This window comes from Hyalella azteca, unplaced genomic scaffold (assembly GCF_000764305.2).
Source record: "Hyalella azteca isolate HAZT.00-mixed unplaced genomic scaffold, Hazt_2.0.2 contig15455, whole genome shotgun sequence".
NCBI lineage: Eukaryota > Metazoa > Arthropoda > Malacostraca > Amphipoda > Hyalellidae > Hyalella > Hyalella azteca.
In genome coordinates, this window is record NW_025945309.1 from 39,848 (window position 1) to 58,704 (window position 18,857).

Sequence of the window (18,857 nt, forward strand, 5' to 3'; positions counted from 1 at the left end):
CCAGCGAGGTCAATGGGAACATAGTGTAATAGATTCATGTACAGACTCGTGTCGTATATATCCTGATCCTCTATTGCAGGTCACCAAGAAAATGTCCTCCGTGCAGGTCTTGAATGAAATGTTTACTAACAAATTTTGAGGACATGTTGAAACAATTGCCTTGTTATTTTTTACTAGACCAGAAAGAAGAAGAAATCTTTAATTGCTTTATCTCAATAATTGAAGTTTAATAGGATTGAATTTTGATTTAGATTTATTATGACTTGAGCAAATTAGATTATGACAAGCGGTGAATGAGATGAAAAAATGAATTACTAGTCATCTTCGTAAAAGTTAATTGTCATACAGCTTGAATAATCAAATTCCAATACAATTTTGTTTTGGACATAAAAACATTTTTGGCCCGCTAAAAATCGGCCATTTATTCACCACCGGCAACCGGCTGAGCGGTTTTTTATGGGGTACTGAGGCCTCTTTTGGTCTACGCCATTTGATGGGTCATTTAGACACTTCCAAGACCATCTAACGAACGCTATAGCCCTTTTGTGGTCCCCTATTGCCCTTTGGTGTACCCCTAAAACCATTGAAAGCCCCCCAAGGACCCTTAAAATGCCCTAAGACCCTAAAAACGCTCCTTAGACCTTTTAGAGGCCCCTGAGACCCTTCAAAGGCCCTTAAAACCCTTTAAAGGTCCCTATGACCCTTCAAAAGCCTTTAAGACCCTTTAAAGGCCTTTAAAACCATTTGAAGACCCCTAAAACCCTTCAATGACTCCTAACGCCCTAAGAAGATCCCTAAGGCCCTTTGGTGTTGCCCTGTGAGGCCGCGGAGTAGGCCAGGGCTCCGTTGCAGTGCTCGCAGTAGCCCGGCTGGCCCGGGGGCCCCGGAGACCCCCGTCCCCCCTGGCGGCCCATCTGACCCGGGGGCCCTCGGTCACCCATGCGGCCTCGCTCCCCTGTCCCCTTGGGGCCTTCGGGGCCTGTGACGTTCAAGAGAAAGATATTGAAAGATAGAATTTTCTGTAGCCCGACTAATGCCCAAAGTCGGACTGGGTTAGGATGACCCACATAAGTAAAAAAAAACACTATTTGGACAAAGTATCACGAATTTTTCCGAGTATAAGAGCTAACTATGAAAGAATGGAGGGAGTTTTGGGTCATTTTTTTCAATTTCTTTGTCATAGAAGGAGACCCACCTGGGGGCCCAGCGGGGCCAGGTGGGCCTTCTCTGCCCTCGCCCATCTCGCCGCGCTCGCCCTTGTATCCCCTTGGGCCTGGTGGGCCGGGTGAGCCCTGAGGGCCCGTGGCCCCAGGATGGCCCGTGTACCCGCGGGGGCCAACCTCACCAGGAATGCCGGCCAGACCTGCCCGGGAGGACGACTTTAAGAACCTCAAAAACAATAATATTCTTCTAATATTTTCTTATCATTATTACACGAATTGATTAACCGTTGTCCGGGAGTTACAATACTTGCCATATTATCATTTTTGATAATACCTGACGGTCTCAAAATCCCGAAACCCGAACAAAGTCGTTCCAAATCCAGTTGATAATTTTAAAATAAAGTACCTTATTCGGAGGAAGACCTCGTCCAAACCCACATTTGTCAAATTTCCATCATTGAAAATACAATTCCCCGGCAATATCCCAAGGCAATAAGTATCGCGGATACGCACCCCAACTGCCTCAATACATTTACAGCGTCAGGCTTCAAACGAAAAAGTGTGAAAAATATACAAAAGTAAGATTGAAAAAACTTGCCCTGCATATAAAACCTCAACTCACAGCCAAGTATTTGAGACTGAAATATCTTGCTGATATTTTGTTAATGCTAGTAGTAGGTTGAGGCGCGATCACCAGAATCAGCAACAGTTGGCAAAGGTTTAACCTTTTACATACGGATACATTGACCGTCGTCAAAAATAATCTTTCCTAAAGGCATGGTAACGAGTGTTACCGTTTGTAGAAAAATAATTAATATGCTTCCGACAACTTGGGACAACCGCGAGCGGGTCTGGCAACTTGGGACAGCCTCTAGCGGGTCTTACCTGGCACTCCAGGGTCGCCCTCTTCGCCAGGAGGTCCTCGCAGTCCCTGTCCCGGTGGGCCCGGTGGGCCACGCAGGGTCTTGGCAATCTCAGTTAGCTGGGCTGGGGGACGCAAATGGAAAAAAACTTGAATGAAGGCACAAAGCGCTTAAATAATTGTAGAACAATGTTTGGAATAAATTAATATTATTTAGAAAAGAGCAAACAAAGCTCGCATTTCTATTCTCTTTTTATCTTGGCTGAATCTAAAACATATCTCTTACATTTCCTGCGCTACACCACGCAGGATTTGGCTGCATCTAAAACATGCCTCTTACATTTCCTGCGCTACGCCACGCAGGATTTGGCTGCATCTTATACATGCCTCTTACATTTCCTGCGCTACGCCACGCAGGATTTGGCTGCATCTTAAACATGCCTCTTACATTTCCTGCGCTACGCCACGCAGGATTTGTACTCACATCGCAGGACGGAGGCGCAGATCTCCCGCAGGTCTGCCTCGGTGTACTCGCGGCCCTGTGCGCGTATACCGAGCAATAAACTCTTATTGCAATAAACTATGTAAAACCCATAGACTTTAATTAGATATTAATCAATCATATATGCCATGTGATAATTTCCACTATGATAACAAATTTTTTTAAATACGTATCAAATATCGGCACCTATAATATAAATTTAAATTTATGATGTCCATTAGCATTGTGTATTTCGTCGCGAGAAATGATAATCACAAATTTTCACCCCCAATAACGTTAAAAGTTCTTATTCCTCAATATCAATTCGCCTCAATATCTCAATATGATCTTATCCCCCCATAATATGTAAAAAATATAATGTGCAAATCGCAATCGAAATAATCAATATTACTCACGGGGGTGCCATCGACGCCAGGGTTGCCGGGGGGGCCACGTTGGCCCGCTGGCCCCGGTAGGCCCGTGGACCCGTGAGCGCCCGGGAGCCCGGGGTTGCCTTGTTTGCCCGCGGGTCCACGCTCGCCGTCCGCGCCTCTCTCGCCGGGCTGTCGAGGGCGTTACTCTTTTCATATATATATTATATATATGAGGGCGTTACTCTGTATATATACTTTATATATAAAATTACTTCTCTCCTGTATATAAAATTACCTTCACTTATACATAGAGTCACTCTCCTTTTTATATACAAAGTTCATTCTCTCAATATACAATACAATTTCCACACATGTGTATTCTGGCTCCATGTGACTCTGTATATCTCTGTGTTTCAGTGTGGATTTGTATAACTTTATGATACCTGGAGAAAGTTTGTGTATCCTGTGTTAATCTCTATAATTTGGTGTAAGATTGTGTAACTCTAAGTGCGAAAAAAATCTCTATACATTTTTAAAATGAACATTTTCTAGAAGTGGCGTGGTCGCACCGACATCAACTTAACTTGCAACATCTGCAGCATCAGATGTAGTATTACAATTATATATTTGTAATAAATAATGTTATATTGGGAATGAGTACCTATATATTAAAAATATATAGATAATATTGTAAGTTGTTATTAGTAACGTCTGTCAGTTGCTACTAATATACGAGCCACTAGAAAAAAATTCTAAGGAAGTTGAACACTGACTTAACTTTGCATAAAATATGTATGTTTTTATGGTTATCTTCAACCAATGTCTTTGTTACACGACGCAATTGTGTAACTTTCCCTTCAGTCGCCAGAGCGTGAATGAAACTTTACAGTCATCTCTCCACCTTGAGACTCCCATAATAGGCCGACTTCCAGAACTGAAAAAATAATCTAATTGTTCATCCTACATTCAAATTAATCCAAATTTAAAAATGAGAATGTTGACCCACCATGCCAGGGGGCCCCATGGGGCCCTGGACCCCAGGGAGGCCATAATGTCGTTCCCCAGCGATGAGCTCCCCTCCCCCCACGCCAGGGGGCCCAGGCTCCCCCGGGGGTCCAGGTTGGCCCGGGGTTCCGGGCTTGCCGGTGAACCCTTGAAGTCCCGGAGGACCCGCTGGCCCCACCACGCCAGGCGGGCCCTGAGAAAAACAACGATAATATTAAAATAGAAATGAAATATAAAGTATTTAAATTAACGAAACCTGACACAATCCTGCAATAAAATTCTATGCGTCCGTAAAATATTAAAGAATATTAATTTAAATCTAATCTCTAATTCTCTCAGACAAATTAATTACATAAAATTCGGAAAAATTAATTGAAAGTTTCTAGAGGTGTCACCAACCATTGGGCCAGGGAGTCCCACATTGCCAGGAGGGCCCGGCGGGCCCTCTGGCCCCTTGCTCCCATCACGTCCTCTGAGACCAGCGGGACCTTGTACTCCTGGCGCCCCAATAGGGCCCGGGGGCCCAGCGGGCCCAACTTCTCCATCTCGACCCGCTTTTCCTCGCTCACCCTGTGAGGTCGGGCCAACATTTCAGCAGGGATAACAGCGTCATCACTAGCAGCAGAGATAACAGTGTCATCACTAGCAGCAGAGATAACAGCGTCATCACTAGCAGCAGAGATAACAGTGTCATCACCAGCAGCAGAGATAACAGCGTCATCACTAGCAGCAGAGATAACAGTGTCATCACTAGCAGCAGAGATAACAGGGCCATCATCCGCAGCAGGGATAACAGTGCCATCACTAGCTGCAGGGAAAACAGTGTCATCACTAGCAGCAGAGATAACAGTGTCATCACTAGCAGCAGAGATAACAGTGTCATCACTAGCAGCAGGGATAACAGTGTAACAGTCACCAACAGTTAGTAACATGTTTCACAGAAACTAAATTAGAAAATTAACATTTGATCAATGACTACGCGATTTATTATAATGGATATCTCAAGATAGACCCACCTTGAGACCAGCGAGGCCCGGATGCCCTTTGGGGCCAACGATTCCCATCATTCCAGGATTACCGGCAGCACCTTGAGGCCCAGGGGGCCCTGCGGGACCAGGGGGACCTTCTTCACCCCGTGGCCCGGGAGTTCCTGTGGCCCCCTGGGGCCCAGGTGCACCGGGAGGGGCGGGCTCGCCGTTTAAACCAGGAGGGCCTCTTGACCCAGGGTCTCCTTTGGGCCCAGCGGGCCCGGGTGCGCCAATAGGGCCCTCTGGACCCTACAAAACGGAAGTCAGATATTATCATAAAGTTGTTCACTAATCCTCAGGGTGAACATGAAGCAAGTTCAAGTACCGCTACTTGTAGCAATCCAGTATAGGTGGCAATCCAGTATAATCCAGTATAACAACAAACTCCCACTGCCTATCAGCAAATGGGAAGTTTTAAAATCTTACTATCTTTCGTCATCACTATCTTTACTTGCTCGTTATGCAAACTTACATCCAGTAAATGCTGGTATACTCTAATTTTCCATCATGTCATCCAAATAACGGAGGTAGTTCTAATAATACTCCTTTAAAGATTTCGAATTTCGCACCGACAAGCGACTGTAACGTACCGACAAGCGACTGTAACGTACCGATAAGCGACTGTAACGTACCGGCAAGCGACTGTAAAATACAACAAGCGACTGTAACGTACCGACAAGCGACTGTAACGCACCGACAAGCGACTGTAACGTACCGACCAGCGACTGTAACGTACCGACAAGCGACTGTAACGCACCGACAAGCGACTGTAACGCACCGACAAGCGACCGTAACGTACCAACAAGCGCCCGTAACGTACCGATAGGCCCACAATGCCTGGTTTGCCGATGAGGCCAGGAATGCCTGGGACTCCGGCCTGTCCCTTGGCCCCAGCCTCCCCAGGGGGGCCCGTGCGTCCCGGCTCCCCGCGCTCCCCATTCTCGCCAGGATTGCCGGCAGGTCCGCGGTCCCCTGCGGATTAAAAATATAGAATTTAAAAAATAAGCAAATATGCTCTAGGAGGGCAGCATTAATTGGGCTACAGATAATTCTTCAGAAAGTTGAAGGATTTGTCACTTTTTATAAACATTGTTAAACTGTTGAATTCCTATGCTTACAATGCCATTCAATATCTTATTTTATTTACATCTAGACAGCCTAGTTAATAGGTGGGGGTAACCTGCATGCTTGAAAATAGATAGCAAATATGAAATATAAATGCAATTTATTTTATCATGTATTCATGATTTTCTAGGCTTTTAATATATAATAAGTAAACCTAGTAATATATTATAATGAAAATTACGAAATTATTGGGTACCTTTGCCCCCACGGGGCCCAGGGGGGCCATCTTCTCCAGCTCGGCCGGCAGGCCCAACTGGGCCCGGCTCGCCCGCTGGGCCTGGTGGCCCAATGGTTCCTGGAGGGCCCGGGGGCCCAGGTACCATCTCCCCGTCGACCATCGCACCTGGGGGGCCAGGTCGTCCCGCAGGGCCCTGTGATCATCAACATCATAATTATTACCATCAGTAATAACATCACCATCATAATCACCAACAATATCATTATCATTAGACCACATTTTGATTACCAAAATAAAAGGTAATTAAAATACAAATGGGGAGTCTCTCACCACTGGGCCCAACTCTCCCCTGGGGCCGGGAAGGCCTCTTTCTCCTGGATTGCCTTTGGGCCCCTCTGGGCCCCGCCGTCCGTCCACCCCGGGTTCGCCTCTGGGTCCTGCCAACCCGGGGACATTCTTACATTGACACAGCCTTAGCCTTGGTTAATGCGCGGGAAAATGGGGAGAAATGTTGAATGTAAAGAAAATGGAACAGCTGCTTAACCATCACCAAACAGCTGTCCCGCCCTCACCAAACAGCTGTCCCACTCTCACCAAACAGCTGTCCCACTCTCACCAAACAGCTGTCCCACTCTCACCAAACAGCTGTCCCACTCTCACCATACAGCTGTCCCGCCCTCACCAAACAGCTGTCCCACTCTCACTAAACAGCTGTCCCACTCTCACTAAACAGCTGTCCCACTCTCACTAAACAACTGTCCCACTCTCACTAAACAGCTGTCCCAACTCTCACCAAACAGCTGTCCTACTCTCACCAAACAGCTGTCCCACTCTCACCAAACAGCTGTCCCACTCTCACCAATCTCGCCACTTTTGCCGGGTCGCCCAGGTAAGCCGTCAGCTCCAGGACGTCCCACAATTCCCGGTAATCCAGGCGGACCCTGTGGCCCAGTGGGGCCTTCAACGAGCACTGCGTCGCCTGGGGCTCCTTTAATACCAGGCAGGCCAATGGGGCCAATTGGACCTGCAGGCCCAATGGGTCCTCTTGGCCCTATGTCGCCCTTTGGTCCCACAGCGCCCTGTGTTGCAATGAAAGGACCATATGATAAATAAATGTTGGCGGTGATAGTGAGTTCGGCCACCATTCTATATTATCGAATTGTAGAGGTCTTATATTAAACGTTACTTTATTGTTAGTTATTAGGCGTTTATATAATAAATGTGTTGTCATGTTAGAATGAGTGCTATAGAATGTTTGCATTGTAGAATTGTAAGAATGTTTTAGAGAGTACTGAAACTGTGCTGTGAAATTGCGGATAGAAAAAGGCAGCAGTAGGAACGCGGTCATGAACGCAGGCTCTGGTGGTTCGTAAAGCTTGTGCCTTGGACTGAAGCAAATGGATGCCCGTTTGTTGTACTACAGTGTCGTGTGTGAAGAAAATTTTCTATGTAATTGTAATTTCTTGTGCAATAAAGTATTTTTATGTGACCGTGATTTAAATAAACATTGAATCTGCCGCTATACGCACGACAGCATTAACATGATACACGAGAGTCGAGAGCCACGTTCGTGCTCGAAAGTTCCACGAACTTTACAAGTTATCAGATTAGATCATTCCAATTTAACACCAAAACAATTAATTCTGCTAATTCAAAAGTACTTACGAGAATCATGAGTTTGTTAACATCTCAGCCTCTTAACCTGATATATTGTCCTATTATCTTCTATCTTATCCATTGACATATGATCTGTCATTGTTATCTATTATCTCATCTGTTGTTCGATCATTTATTATCTTATCTATTGTCCTATTTTCTATTATCATCTATTATCTGAAGTATTATCATTAAATGTGAAATATATCGAGGCCCCAGGCCCACGTCGGGCCCATCACTCACGATGCTACCAGGCTGTCCAGCGACGCCTTGGGGCCCAACTGGGCCAGTCCTGCCGATGATGCCGGGCTCGCCAGCGCGTCCCGGTGGCCCAGCGGGCCCAGGTGGACCCTATGCAATAAATCAACAATGAATTAAACGAGAAGTAAAATTGGCAAACACGAGTACAGGAGCTGAAAGGGGATTACGTCATGATCCTGCCTTGCTGAATTGGCTGTATTGGCGTGATGTTATGATTGGCCGTATTTGCACTGTGAAGCTATCTTTCGTACCGATAACAAATGGGAATTTAGGGAGGACAATTTTTTCTAATTTTTCAAAACAGAATAATTTTATAATTATTTTTTGAATACAAACTTATTTTACTCATTAATATTTGGACATCATTCAAATCATGACATTGATGAAACTTGGAATAATTCCTAAATTCTTACCAATAAACAAATACATTTTAATTAACAAATAAATTAGCTTTAAAATTATATTCAGTAGCAATAATTTTAATCTCGAAAATTTGATCATGCTCTTACCGTTCATAAGCTGCATCCTTCCGATCCTCTTCAACTCAGCCTAAATAAGGAACTTTAAACCTTATTTATTTACTAAAACCTTCATAAATAGTAAATAAGTAACAATTACATTTAACTCTAATATCAATAAAAACGGGTCTCCATTAATCGACATTGTGGTTGGTTCAATCATGCACCAAAATTGATGTTTAACTCTTTCAACTGTTACAAAGCTTACGTTAAACTTATATACATTTGTTATTATATCACCAAGATAACACTCTACGGCAAGCGAATACAAACCGTGGAACAGGGCCAATACCTACACTCTGGCCCAGCGGTCCCGCTATTCCTCGTGGCCCCGGGAACCCGGGAAAGCCAGGGTCCCCTTGTACCCCCTTGGGGCCCTCCTTCCCCCTTTTGCCCCGCCGTCCCTGTCACGTGAGGGCGGCAATAACTCATTATTTATTCCCCCACCATATGTATAAACTCACGCTCGGGTGGAAGAGATGACTCAGCAACATTACTCATCCCCTACTCAGCAAAACCCGCGGGTAACCCGTCATGGCGGGGCCTCAGGGTCGCCGTGGCCAAGGCGGGTCAGTACCAATTGACAAAATTAGCAAGCGGGAGAATACGAGAAAAAATCAGCAGATGATGTCCGAGAACTTTTTTGTCCGGTTTATCGCAAAGCCAATCAGATAAGCAAGTAGCAGAGCATTAGGTTTTAATAATATTAAAGATAAACATAGGAAGGGATTACGAGCGTATATAGGTTAAGATTTCAAACGAGACGCTTATGTCGTGGCTGAGTCGTCACAAGAAATTGCGGCCGAGTCTCGGAAATTGGTAACGCTTCAGGCAGTCACAAAAATTAGGGTTGATTGAACGGATCAACACAAGTCTGAATCGCGTCCTGATCGATTCACTTCATAACAAATAAGTTATTGAATTCAAATGTTTTAATGCAAGATGACCGACGTACAGGAAAGCCTAGACTGCCGGGCTCCCCATTCTCCCCAGGTGGGCCCGTGATCCCCAGGGGGCCCGGGGGGCCAGGAGGCCCGCGTGACCCTGGCATACCGGGAATACCCTGGGCCAGGGTTAGGGAAGAAAGAAGGGGTCATAACTGCAATTAATTTTTAAATGTTCAACTGTAGGGCTGAGCTATCATGTATTCATTCTCTAATGCGCCAGGTTGCATACACAACGTTTAATCAACGTTTTTTTCTCATGGTAATACGTTTCTGCTCTAATTTTCCTTAACTTCTTCTCTATCGTCATTCATTGACTCGCAATAGTCTTTTAATCTTAACCTTTTACATCAACAGTTACACAGTTTATTTTGGCTTCTCTTCTGCTTGTCTGTTCCTTCTCTATTGTTTTTCATTCCTGCTTCTCTGCTCCTTCTTTTTTTCTCTAATGCATTTCATTGCTGATTCTTTGCACCGCCTCAGCTAAGCGTTTCTCCCATTGCTGCTCTAACTTCTAGCGTAAAGAATATAAAGTCATGAGTTCAAGACCGTAAATTCTAGTTTTCTACATGTCAGACGATGGCTAGCATTATAGGTACCGCAGGAGCTTCCTCTATCTTGCGTTGCTGGGAGGACTTGAGGAAATTAATCGTCTGGGTGAACGGCATATGAGAGTTTAAGAATCTATCTTCAAGAGATTATTTGCTCAAAATTTTCAACTAACTTATAGCATATATTATGTTTCATAGGGAAAATATAAACAAGTGTCTACACGACCATTTCATTTGTGAATATTAATATCGTATTCATACAACAATGTTCTATTGTTCATAGTAGATTCAACTGCGAGAGGCCCCATACTCACGTCCAAACCCTTGGGACCCTGTGGACCGATTGGACAGACGACCTCACACTGGGCGGGCCCAGTCTGGGTGGAACTTCGGGCCTGCGGGAGGGAGGGAGGGAGGTAGTCAGATCAAAAGTAATCAATGGTTGACATGCACAACAGAATCCAGTTCGTATTTACTGTGAAAAAATCGAAAGTAAAGAATGCGACGGGTAAGTGTACCGAAATTCATAGGCAACGCACCACATTATGGACGGTATAAACTTCAGCTTGATGCGGTCTATTCAAAGGACGGTTGTATGCCGAAACACAAGAATAAGATATGGGATAAGGCAGAGGGACAAGAGATGGGATAAGACACAGGGATAAGAGATGGGATAAAAGACACAGGGATAAGAGATGGGATATAAGGAAGGATCAAAAAGGTAAGAAAAAAACACCGAGGGAGTTTTTGTGGCAGAGCAGGCATTCAAGGGAGAGAGTTAGAGGCAATAGAGGTTCAGTGATAGATTTTAGGGACACGCTTGGGGTTCTGGGGATAGAGTTAAAGGATTAGAGAGTACGCTAATGATTCAGGGTGTATATAGAGTTTAGGAACTAGGAGGTGCACTAGGGGTTCAGGGGTCCTACCCACCGGCAGCTCATCGCAGGTCTCGCGCTCAGGACGCGTGGGGTCGCAGCTCAGCACCATCCACTGCAGTTCAATCTGAACAATTTAGTAGACTTTAGTAACCCGGACATTTTTTTTAAAATAGCATTTTAAAATACATATGTAACCCTTAATAACCTTTAATTAGCCCTTTTTACAACCTTAACCCAAACCAAACAAGTTTGGCGTTAAAAAGCATGTCGCACGATTGCGTTCATCTTTTTCCTTGTCACACAATTAAGTATAAGCTAATTACCAAAAACACAGCGCGACGCGATTTTAAAGAAAAATTACCTCGCGTCACGTTAATTGTGCTGCAATGGTTCCATCAGCCTTTGCGCTCGGTATTTCATCAAACAGTCGCACTATTGACAGACTTATGTATGTAAATGTATATATATAAGTTAATTTATATGTACATGTGTGTCAAATTTTTATATTTTATATTGGACGTATTTCTTATATTACAGGCACGGTGCGCAGCGAGGCGCCCTGCTTGGAGATGTAGATCTGGCCGTTGACGTCGATGAGTCCCACAGGATCTGAGAAGAACTCCTCTGACGCCCTGTAGCAGTCCACGTACAGCACCACACGGTCCCGGTACACGCCGAAGTGAAGCTTGTGCCACTCACGGTCAAACAGAGCCTGAAATACCGGTTAGAGTTGAGCTGGAGGGGTGGGTGACGAGAACACTACAGGAGGGGATGAAGAAAGAAAACAATATTTAAAGTGAAGTGGCGGGTGAGAACAATATTGCTGGCTGGACAATAAATAAAAACAATAAATTCTTATTACACGCTGAAGTTTATCTTGTGCCCCTGATAGTAAAAAGAGCCTGCGCTCCATAGAAGTAATTTCTCATACTAACATCGAATAAATTCAGGAAATTAATTAAGTAATTTGAGATGGCAGTTAGGAATTATCGAAAACTGGAAATAATTAAGCAAAGCTCTAAGTTTGTGAGTGGCAATACTGGGAAATCATTTTACTGTAAGCATTACAGACGAAAATCTAATCAAGCGCTCGTAGCCCCTGATCCCACTCACCCCGACCCCTTGGAAGACGAGGGTCTGCACGCCACCCGTGAGCGAGGGTAGCGTGAGCTCGACACTCTCCCTCTGGGGGATGAGGGTGATGGCGAACTGCGGGCGGGCGCTGATGTCCGTGATGCGCATGACGTCCCAGGGCGTGGTGGGGGGCCGGCGCGTGCGGTAGGTGATGATCAGCGAGAACTGCTGGGGCAAGCCTTGCGGGAAAATATCCCTGCAAATAAAATGTTAATGTAACTAGAAATTGCGGCCTGAATCTGCGATGTCTTGCGATTTGCTCGATGCGGAAACAGTGAAAAAAGGAGTGCAATCTCTCTTGTACTTAGCTACAGGCCGGACTCGCCAAATGGCGAGCTGCAGGCCGGAGTCGCCAAATGGCGAACTGCAGGTCAGTCTCACCGAGTGGCGAGCTGCAGGTCAGTCTCATCGAGTGGCGAGCTGCAGGTCGGGCTCACCGAGTGGCGAACTGCAGGTCAGTCTCACCGAGTGGCGAGCTGCAGGTCAGTCTCACCGAGTGGCGAGCTGCAGGTCGGGCTCACCGAGTGGCGAGCTGCAGGTCAGTCTCACCGAGCAGCGAGCTGCAGGTCAGTCTCACCGAGTAGCGAGCTGCAGGTCAGTCTCACCGAGTGGCGAGCTGCAGGTCAGTCTCACCGAGTGGCGAGCTGCAGGCCAGTCTCACCGAGTGGCGAGCTGCAGGTCAGTCTCAGCATGCAGTCTGTAGGCGGTCTGCAGTTCACTGGAGCCCCGGACCTTCTTAACGCCCGGGCTGCTCGCCTCGAGGACGTCGAGTCTGAACTTCCTGATGAAGTCGAAGGCCTGCAGGTCGTCCTCGCCGGGCTGGTAGTCCGCGCACGGACCGTCCAGCGTCTCGTACTCGTACTCTGCGCGCGTGTCGCGTAGGAAAAGACGTTCGAGTTTCCAAGGTGTAGGACAAAATACAGCTTGTAAAGTTAAATGAATTGAAACTAAGGGAAAATTTAAAGTTTTCGAGGTAGTAGGACAAAATACGATTTGTAAAGTTGAATGAAATTAAACTAAACACGTCGCCGCCCAAAGTATTGAAAAAAAAAATAAATTTATTAATAAGAAATATGCAAGAAAAAAGTAACTTATAGAAGTTTATCGACAATTTTTACAAGCATTAATTCTTCATAAATTTGCATATTTGCAGGAAGACTGCAGGAACACAGCAGGAACACAGCAGGAACACTGCAGGAACACAGCAGGAACACTGCAGGAACACAGCAGGAACACTGCAGGAACACTGCAGGAACACTGCAGGAACACTGCAGGAACACTGCAGGAACACTGCAGGAACACGGCAGGAACACTGCAGGAACACGGCAGGAACACGGCAGGAACACTATATATATTCATTACTCACGCGCGGCTGCCAGCTGCACGACGAGCAGCAGAAGCAGCGACAGCTGCTGCATTTTCAGCCGCATGGCCGCCTGAGGAAAAAAAAAGAAATTATTTTAGAAGAATAAATATATGTTAAAATATAGTAAACTAGAGAAGAGTGATCAAAATTAGTTTAATTAACTTCCACAGATTAATTTCATTTCATCTATAAAGCTTATAAGTGACCGTTTCGATACACTCATGTATATAATGGATGCAAATCATATCAATTGAATGGTTTCTAAAGAACCATGAAATGTTTTTTAATTAGTGGTCTTAGAGTTTAATATCAGGCCATGTTTGAGTTGTCTCATATCCTACACACAACAGAATTTTTACAGCCAGCTGTTTGTCTCGAACCGTAACTCACTATTTCTGTCTATGGTATCTCAACCAATCGGCCAAACCGAGCTTTTACGGCTCTCATTTTCTGATAAAATCGAATTTTCGGAATACACAATTCTTCACTTATTACGTAAGGTTCCTCTAGAATTTTTTATTCGCTTTCGACCAATGGAAAAAATACTTACTGTGAAAGATTTGTGTTTAGAGAGACGAGTTAACGAAACTGTTGATATCTCAATACCGTGTAAATGTAGGCTTAAACTTTCTATCAAACCGCGAAGGTTGGTCGGTGCGAGGTGAATCAGTCGCCCTAGCCTCTACCCCTTTAGTCTTATGAAACATATTCTTGTAACTTTTATGATTATTGTTGTCCCTAGTAAATTTTTGAGCAAGCCGGCATCTCCCGTGTGCAGTTATTAGACTATTTTCTTGGCCGAATTCCGACGGAACTGTTGAGACTTTGATTCACCGTCATGACGCGCCTCCCCTCTACCGGCCGGCGTATGCTATCAGCGCTGACGCGTGCAGAACGCAAAAAAAACTGTCGGTGGGCGCATGATTTCTTGCAACGATGCTGGACAGCTGACTGAACCCAAAATTATCCAAATTTATATTTATTGCTTGAATAATGCTTGGATTAGTTTTCATTATTTGATAGTATAAAAAGATTGAATTACTGCAGGCATGTAGAGAGATACCACAGGATATGCCTTATGTGAACATGCCGTAACAGCTATCTGTACTATTTCAAATCTATCGAACGCCGGAAAAATGTCATGTAGATCGGTAGATTGTATTGGACTGCAGGAACAATACAATATACATACTTATCTAAGCCCCTATAAGCTGTCAAGACACAAGCCGTAGAGAAGGAAGCCACCCAGGCAGCGGTGGCAGCAAGCGACCAAACAGACGCGCTGTTCAGGCCGCGTCATCAGAAGGCCGCCTTCAACGAAGGCACATCCATTTTTTTGCACGTCAACAACACGGATGTTGACCCCAATATTTTACTTGCATTGCAGGTTGGTAAAACTCACTCGCAAACACACACATTTCCCAGTCATTGACAAGCGCCGAGAAGAATAAGGATTTTTTGCTACCATATCAACTGCTGCTGTTCTCATCTCTACTGTTGTCCTGCTCGCTTCTACAGATACTTTTAGCGCCGGAATCCAAACTGCTCTTTTCTTCATTCATAGCAGCGCACATTGTTGAAATATAAAAGCAGGCGAATGACAACAGAAACGTGTCAACCACTAGGAGCAAGCTCTACTTTAAGTTAACATCCTTTTACAGACATTATTCAAAGCCCGGCCTATCTCGCTTGACAAGTGACTTATAGCATAATTGCATGCCTCTCTAAGGATGGATGCTTATCGCGGAGGTCCACTTTACACCGAAGTGTATTAGCCAAAGCCAGATTATCCAAGTAACGGAAATGGTTCAGTGGATTCTTGTCATTATAAAAGCACAGTTCAATGATTATATTAGCTCTACAATTAATGGAAAATTTACGGCACGTGACAATCCTGCAATTCACGCAGAAAACATCATATTTCACTCCGTTAGTGACAAATCCGCAAGTTAGGGCAGTTTGCGGATTAAATTTGTGCGTTACTTTTTGAACAAGTATTTTGTCCGACGAGGATTAAGGTGCTTCCCGCAAGAAAATACAACCAAATATCCTGGTATGAAGGAACTACAAAGGGCTTCAAAGTGCCCCATATGGCTATATAATTGGCCCATTATTTCATTACTCATATACTATTTTCAATTGAGAAGTAGGAAACATTTTAGATCATTTGGATGGAAACTGGCATCCCAGAGGACGCAGCCGAGCGAGTGTTGTCTGCCAACTACAAGGAGTCTTTTTGCCTTACATCGCACTTAGTCTTCTAAATCTGACAGAGATCGTCTTCTAAGACAGATCGCCAGGAGATCGTACATCAGATTCTAATAAGACAGCTTAGACAGGCCTATCCAGACCTATTCTTCAATGCCGAAGATACTATAGACATGATAGAGGCATTTCAGGTAGTGCCTACAAGCTCACTAGAAATTTTTTCGGTCTAGGGATGGGGAATAAGTTTTGCAACACGCCCGAGAGATTTCCTTAGCTTAAAGTTACCTATACCACAACACCTTAGTTTTGCGGGATAAGAGATTGTGAAATGAAATTCCAAGTCTAATGTCTTAATTTTTACAATATAAAACAAAGTCAATCGAGAGTATTTTTCTAGATATTTAACATACCCATAGATTTAGGCTGATAATTGATTATACGCCAATGAAATTAATGCTTTTAAAATACTATCAGTTAGAAAATAAGTGTTAAAAGTTTATTTGGAAAACGGGTCTCACCTCAAAGTGGGCGCTGGGTTTCTCCGTTGACCTCACAGCAACTAGTAATGTCTAAACTGTTCAGTTGACTACGCCACTCAATAAAATACTAGAGCTCAGGGACAAACTTTGGACGCGCAAATGCGACTGCGCGCTACGCCACACAGCGTTGCATGGCTCTAGTCCCTCACCCTCTCGCCACCAGACACCCTCGTGGCCCTCGCCAAACTGAGGGTAGCCTGCTCTGCCAGCCGTGGGCGGGCTGAGGGCAGTATAGTAACGTCTGAGGGGAGCGTTAGCAGCCTTCAGACGTTACACTAGGACGCTTGACTTAGACCATAAACCATCAGCTTTCTCCTTAACAATAATTTATTTAATAGAACTGTCAGCATTACATATAATTGCCTCGACATACGAGGGGGGATGGCATATAATGTTGAGCTGAGGGGAACTTACTGTCGTTATCAGGAGGCGCTCGGTGCGCTTGAGTAGACTTGAAAATTCTACGAATGTTTTAGCCTCAAAAATATTTAAGACGATCATAAAGTCCCACGTTGATCATAATTAAAGTCCCTCATTTGTCGAAAGGTCCCTCATTGGTCGTAAGGACCCTCATTGATCGTAAGGACCCTCATTGATCGTAAGGGCCCTCATTGATCGTAATCGTAAGGTCCCTCATTGATCGTAAGGTCCGTCGTTAATCGTAAGGTCCCTCATTGATCGTAAGGTCCGTCGTTAATCGTAAGGTCCCTCATTGATCGTAAGGTCCGTCGTTAATCGTAAGGTCCCTTGTAACCGCAAAGTTTAATTTCACTACAGCATACATCAACAACCGGTCATCAACGTACGACGGCTGAGAGACTACGTGAGGAATTCAATGCTTCTAAGATTCTAAAAAAACAAGTTGCCAAAGAAAATAAAAGATATATGTCAAAGTGCGTTTGAAATACACATAAAGCACGCTCCACGCCAGTACAGAGAGACGACCCAAGACTTGCGGTGTTCTGAAGTATTTTCAATGCTTGAAACCTAAAACGAAATTAGTGAAGAAAGAAAGAACTTAAAGAAATGAATTAAAGAGAACAAAGTCGATCGAATTAAGCATATAGCAGAGAGGCTGGCAAAGTGTCTAGCAAAACGTGAACGCGCCGAGCAGCGGCAGCCGCGGTGCCGACGTCTGCTGCGCTCATCAGACGCCCACGAAGTTGCGACCAGCAGCACCGGTGGCCCCGCCATCTTGTTACCCGCGTGGCTTTTCAAACCCTCGACAACTTTATAAGCTTTTATTACCATAACCTGAGCTCTGTACACGCACAGAAATCGATGAAACTTTTTCCAAACAGCGATATACTTTTTGCCATTGCGGTGATCATTCTTGTCCAGTTTGGCCCAATAAAGCGCCAATCAACGTTACCTGTAAAAATAGTACACTTGTTCGAGCAATGTGACCCCTTGATTTTCCTGAGTTTGTGGGCCCATTACAATTTCTTTGTAAATTATTGAAAGCTTGTGTTGATTGCCGGTACGTTAGGAGGGTATCTTCAGTCTCAAAGTTCAGCGTAGGGCGTCTACCGAAGTTAAGTAGGCTACCAGGGAGCTAACATCAATGAGCTGAAGGCAAGGAGATAACCGAACTGAGCAGAGGCACTATAGTTACGAGTGTTTAAATCCAACAGACAATCACTCACAAATTTTCAAGCTAAACCCGCCAATTACGTAGAAATCGATTGCTACTTGTGCATAGGCCGTTCCGTGTACTTCGGCCACTGCGTACATTTTGGCTGCCACGTGTACTTAGGCCGCTACGTGCACTTAAGTTGCTACGCGTTCTTCGGCGGGTTTTGAAAGCACAGCCCCCGAACGGCTATCTCATTAAAATAAAAGCTTGGATGAAGTCTAAATCTCCGCCTAGCCACTCACTACTGCAGGAGGAACAAGAGACACCGAACCTTGAACTCTTTTAATAAAGAAAAAAGTAACAAAATATATTTTATATTCACCAAGTGTAAAAGAACGGCAACCCACGTTTGTGATATGCAAGAGCGTACAAATAAAATTTAATCCTTCACCACGTGACATACAACAAACGTCAGTCTCGACGTTATATAGAATAATGTTTATGATTCGTTATAAACTTAATACAACTCAAACGTTACGAAGATAATTTGTTAATGTAAGTGAACATATACATAACTATGAACTATGCCACAACTATTACAACATTCCAGATCCATAAATGCTGCAAGAAGTTTTTATAACTAATTCAAATTTTATTAACCACTTCGGTGCAGATTTGACAAAAATTGTAAAAGGACGAACGACCGTAAATATTTTCTTTATGTTATTACAGTTATAAAGAAACACACAAAAACCACATGTAACGGTTGATAAAAATTAACCGAAATTGCAATAATCCAAATATAATAAGGATAAAAATTCGACTAAACCAAATTGAATTAAAGTAGATGACTTTGGGAAAATGCACCAGCAACACCACCCAAATAAACGTTAATATTTAAGGTACACGTTCATTTATGTAAGATGTAAGTTTCAGCATGACAAGCTCCGGAGACCGCTCCTTGCAAGACACCGATTGAAGGAGTCCATATAATTCATCGGTAAGAACTC

General features: G+C 44.3%; 1 protein-coding gene across 4 annotated transcripts; it reads right to left on the reverse strand.

Annotated features, from left to right (window-relative positions):
- Window positions 1-101: 101 nt before the first annotated feature.
- Window positions 102-16,473, reverse strand: LOC108681037 (collagen alpha-1(I) chain). Of its 4 annotated transcripts, none has more exons than XM_018169998.2 (21): window positions 16,251-16,473; window positions 13,525-13,594; window positions 12,820-13,021; window positions 12,138-12,354; window positions 11,560-11,736; window positions 11,077-11,148; window positions 10,461-10,541; window positions 8,948-9,055; window positions 8,116-8,223; window positions 7,076-7,295; window positions 6,547-6,653; window positions 6,235-6,409; window positions 5,734-5,885; window positions 4,902-5,162; window positions 4,285-4,455; window positions 3,887-4,078; window positions 2,923-3,069; window positions 2,510-2,564; window positions 2,049-2,150; window positions 1,196-1,363; window positions 102-979 (listed from the first exon to the last, which is right to left on the reverse strand). In XM_018169998.2, exons 2-21 carry the CDS (start codon window positions 13,586-13,588, stop codon window positions 795-797), a joined length of 2,964 nt encoding a protein of 987 aa, XP_018025487.1. In that variant the 5' UTR covers window positions 13,589-13,594; window positions 16,251-16,473; the 3' UTR covers window positions 102-794. The 4 variants fall into 4 exon arrangements, with proteins under 4 accessions (XP_018025487.1, XP_018025486.1, XP_018025490.1 ...); XM_018169997.2 differs by lacking the exon at window positions 8,948-9,055 and adding an exon at window positions 9,607-9,714 and having other exon boundaries at window positions 16,251-16,472; XM_018170001.2 differs by lacking the exons at window positions 8,948-9,055; window positions 12,820-13,021; window positions 13,525-13,594; window positions 16,251-16,473 and adding exons at window positions 9,607-9,714; window positions 12,680-12,800.
- Between the last annotated feature and the right edge of the window lie 2,384 nt (window positions 16,474-18,857).

Excerpts from the sequence above, each read along its gene's own strand:
- LOC108681037 (XM_018169998.2), bottom strand. The coding sequence starts at position 13,588 with ATGCGGCTGAAAATGCAGCAGCTGTCGCTGCTTCTGCTGCTCGTCGTG. Across the intron at positions 11,737-12,137 it reads TCGTCTTCCAAGGGGTCGGG|GCTCTGTTTGACCGTGAGTG; the intron begins GTGAGTGGGATC and ends CCGGTATTTCAG. Across the intron at positions 4,456-4,901 it reads CGGGCCTCGCTGGTCTCAAG|GGTGAGCGAGGAAAAGCGGG; the intron begins GTGGGTCTATCT and ends CCGACCTCACAG.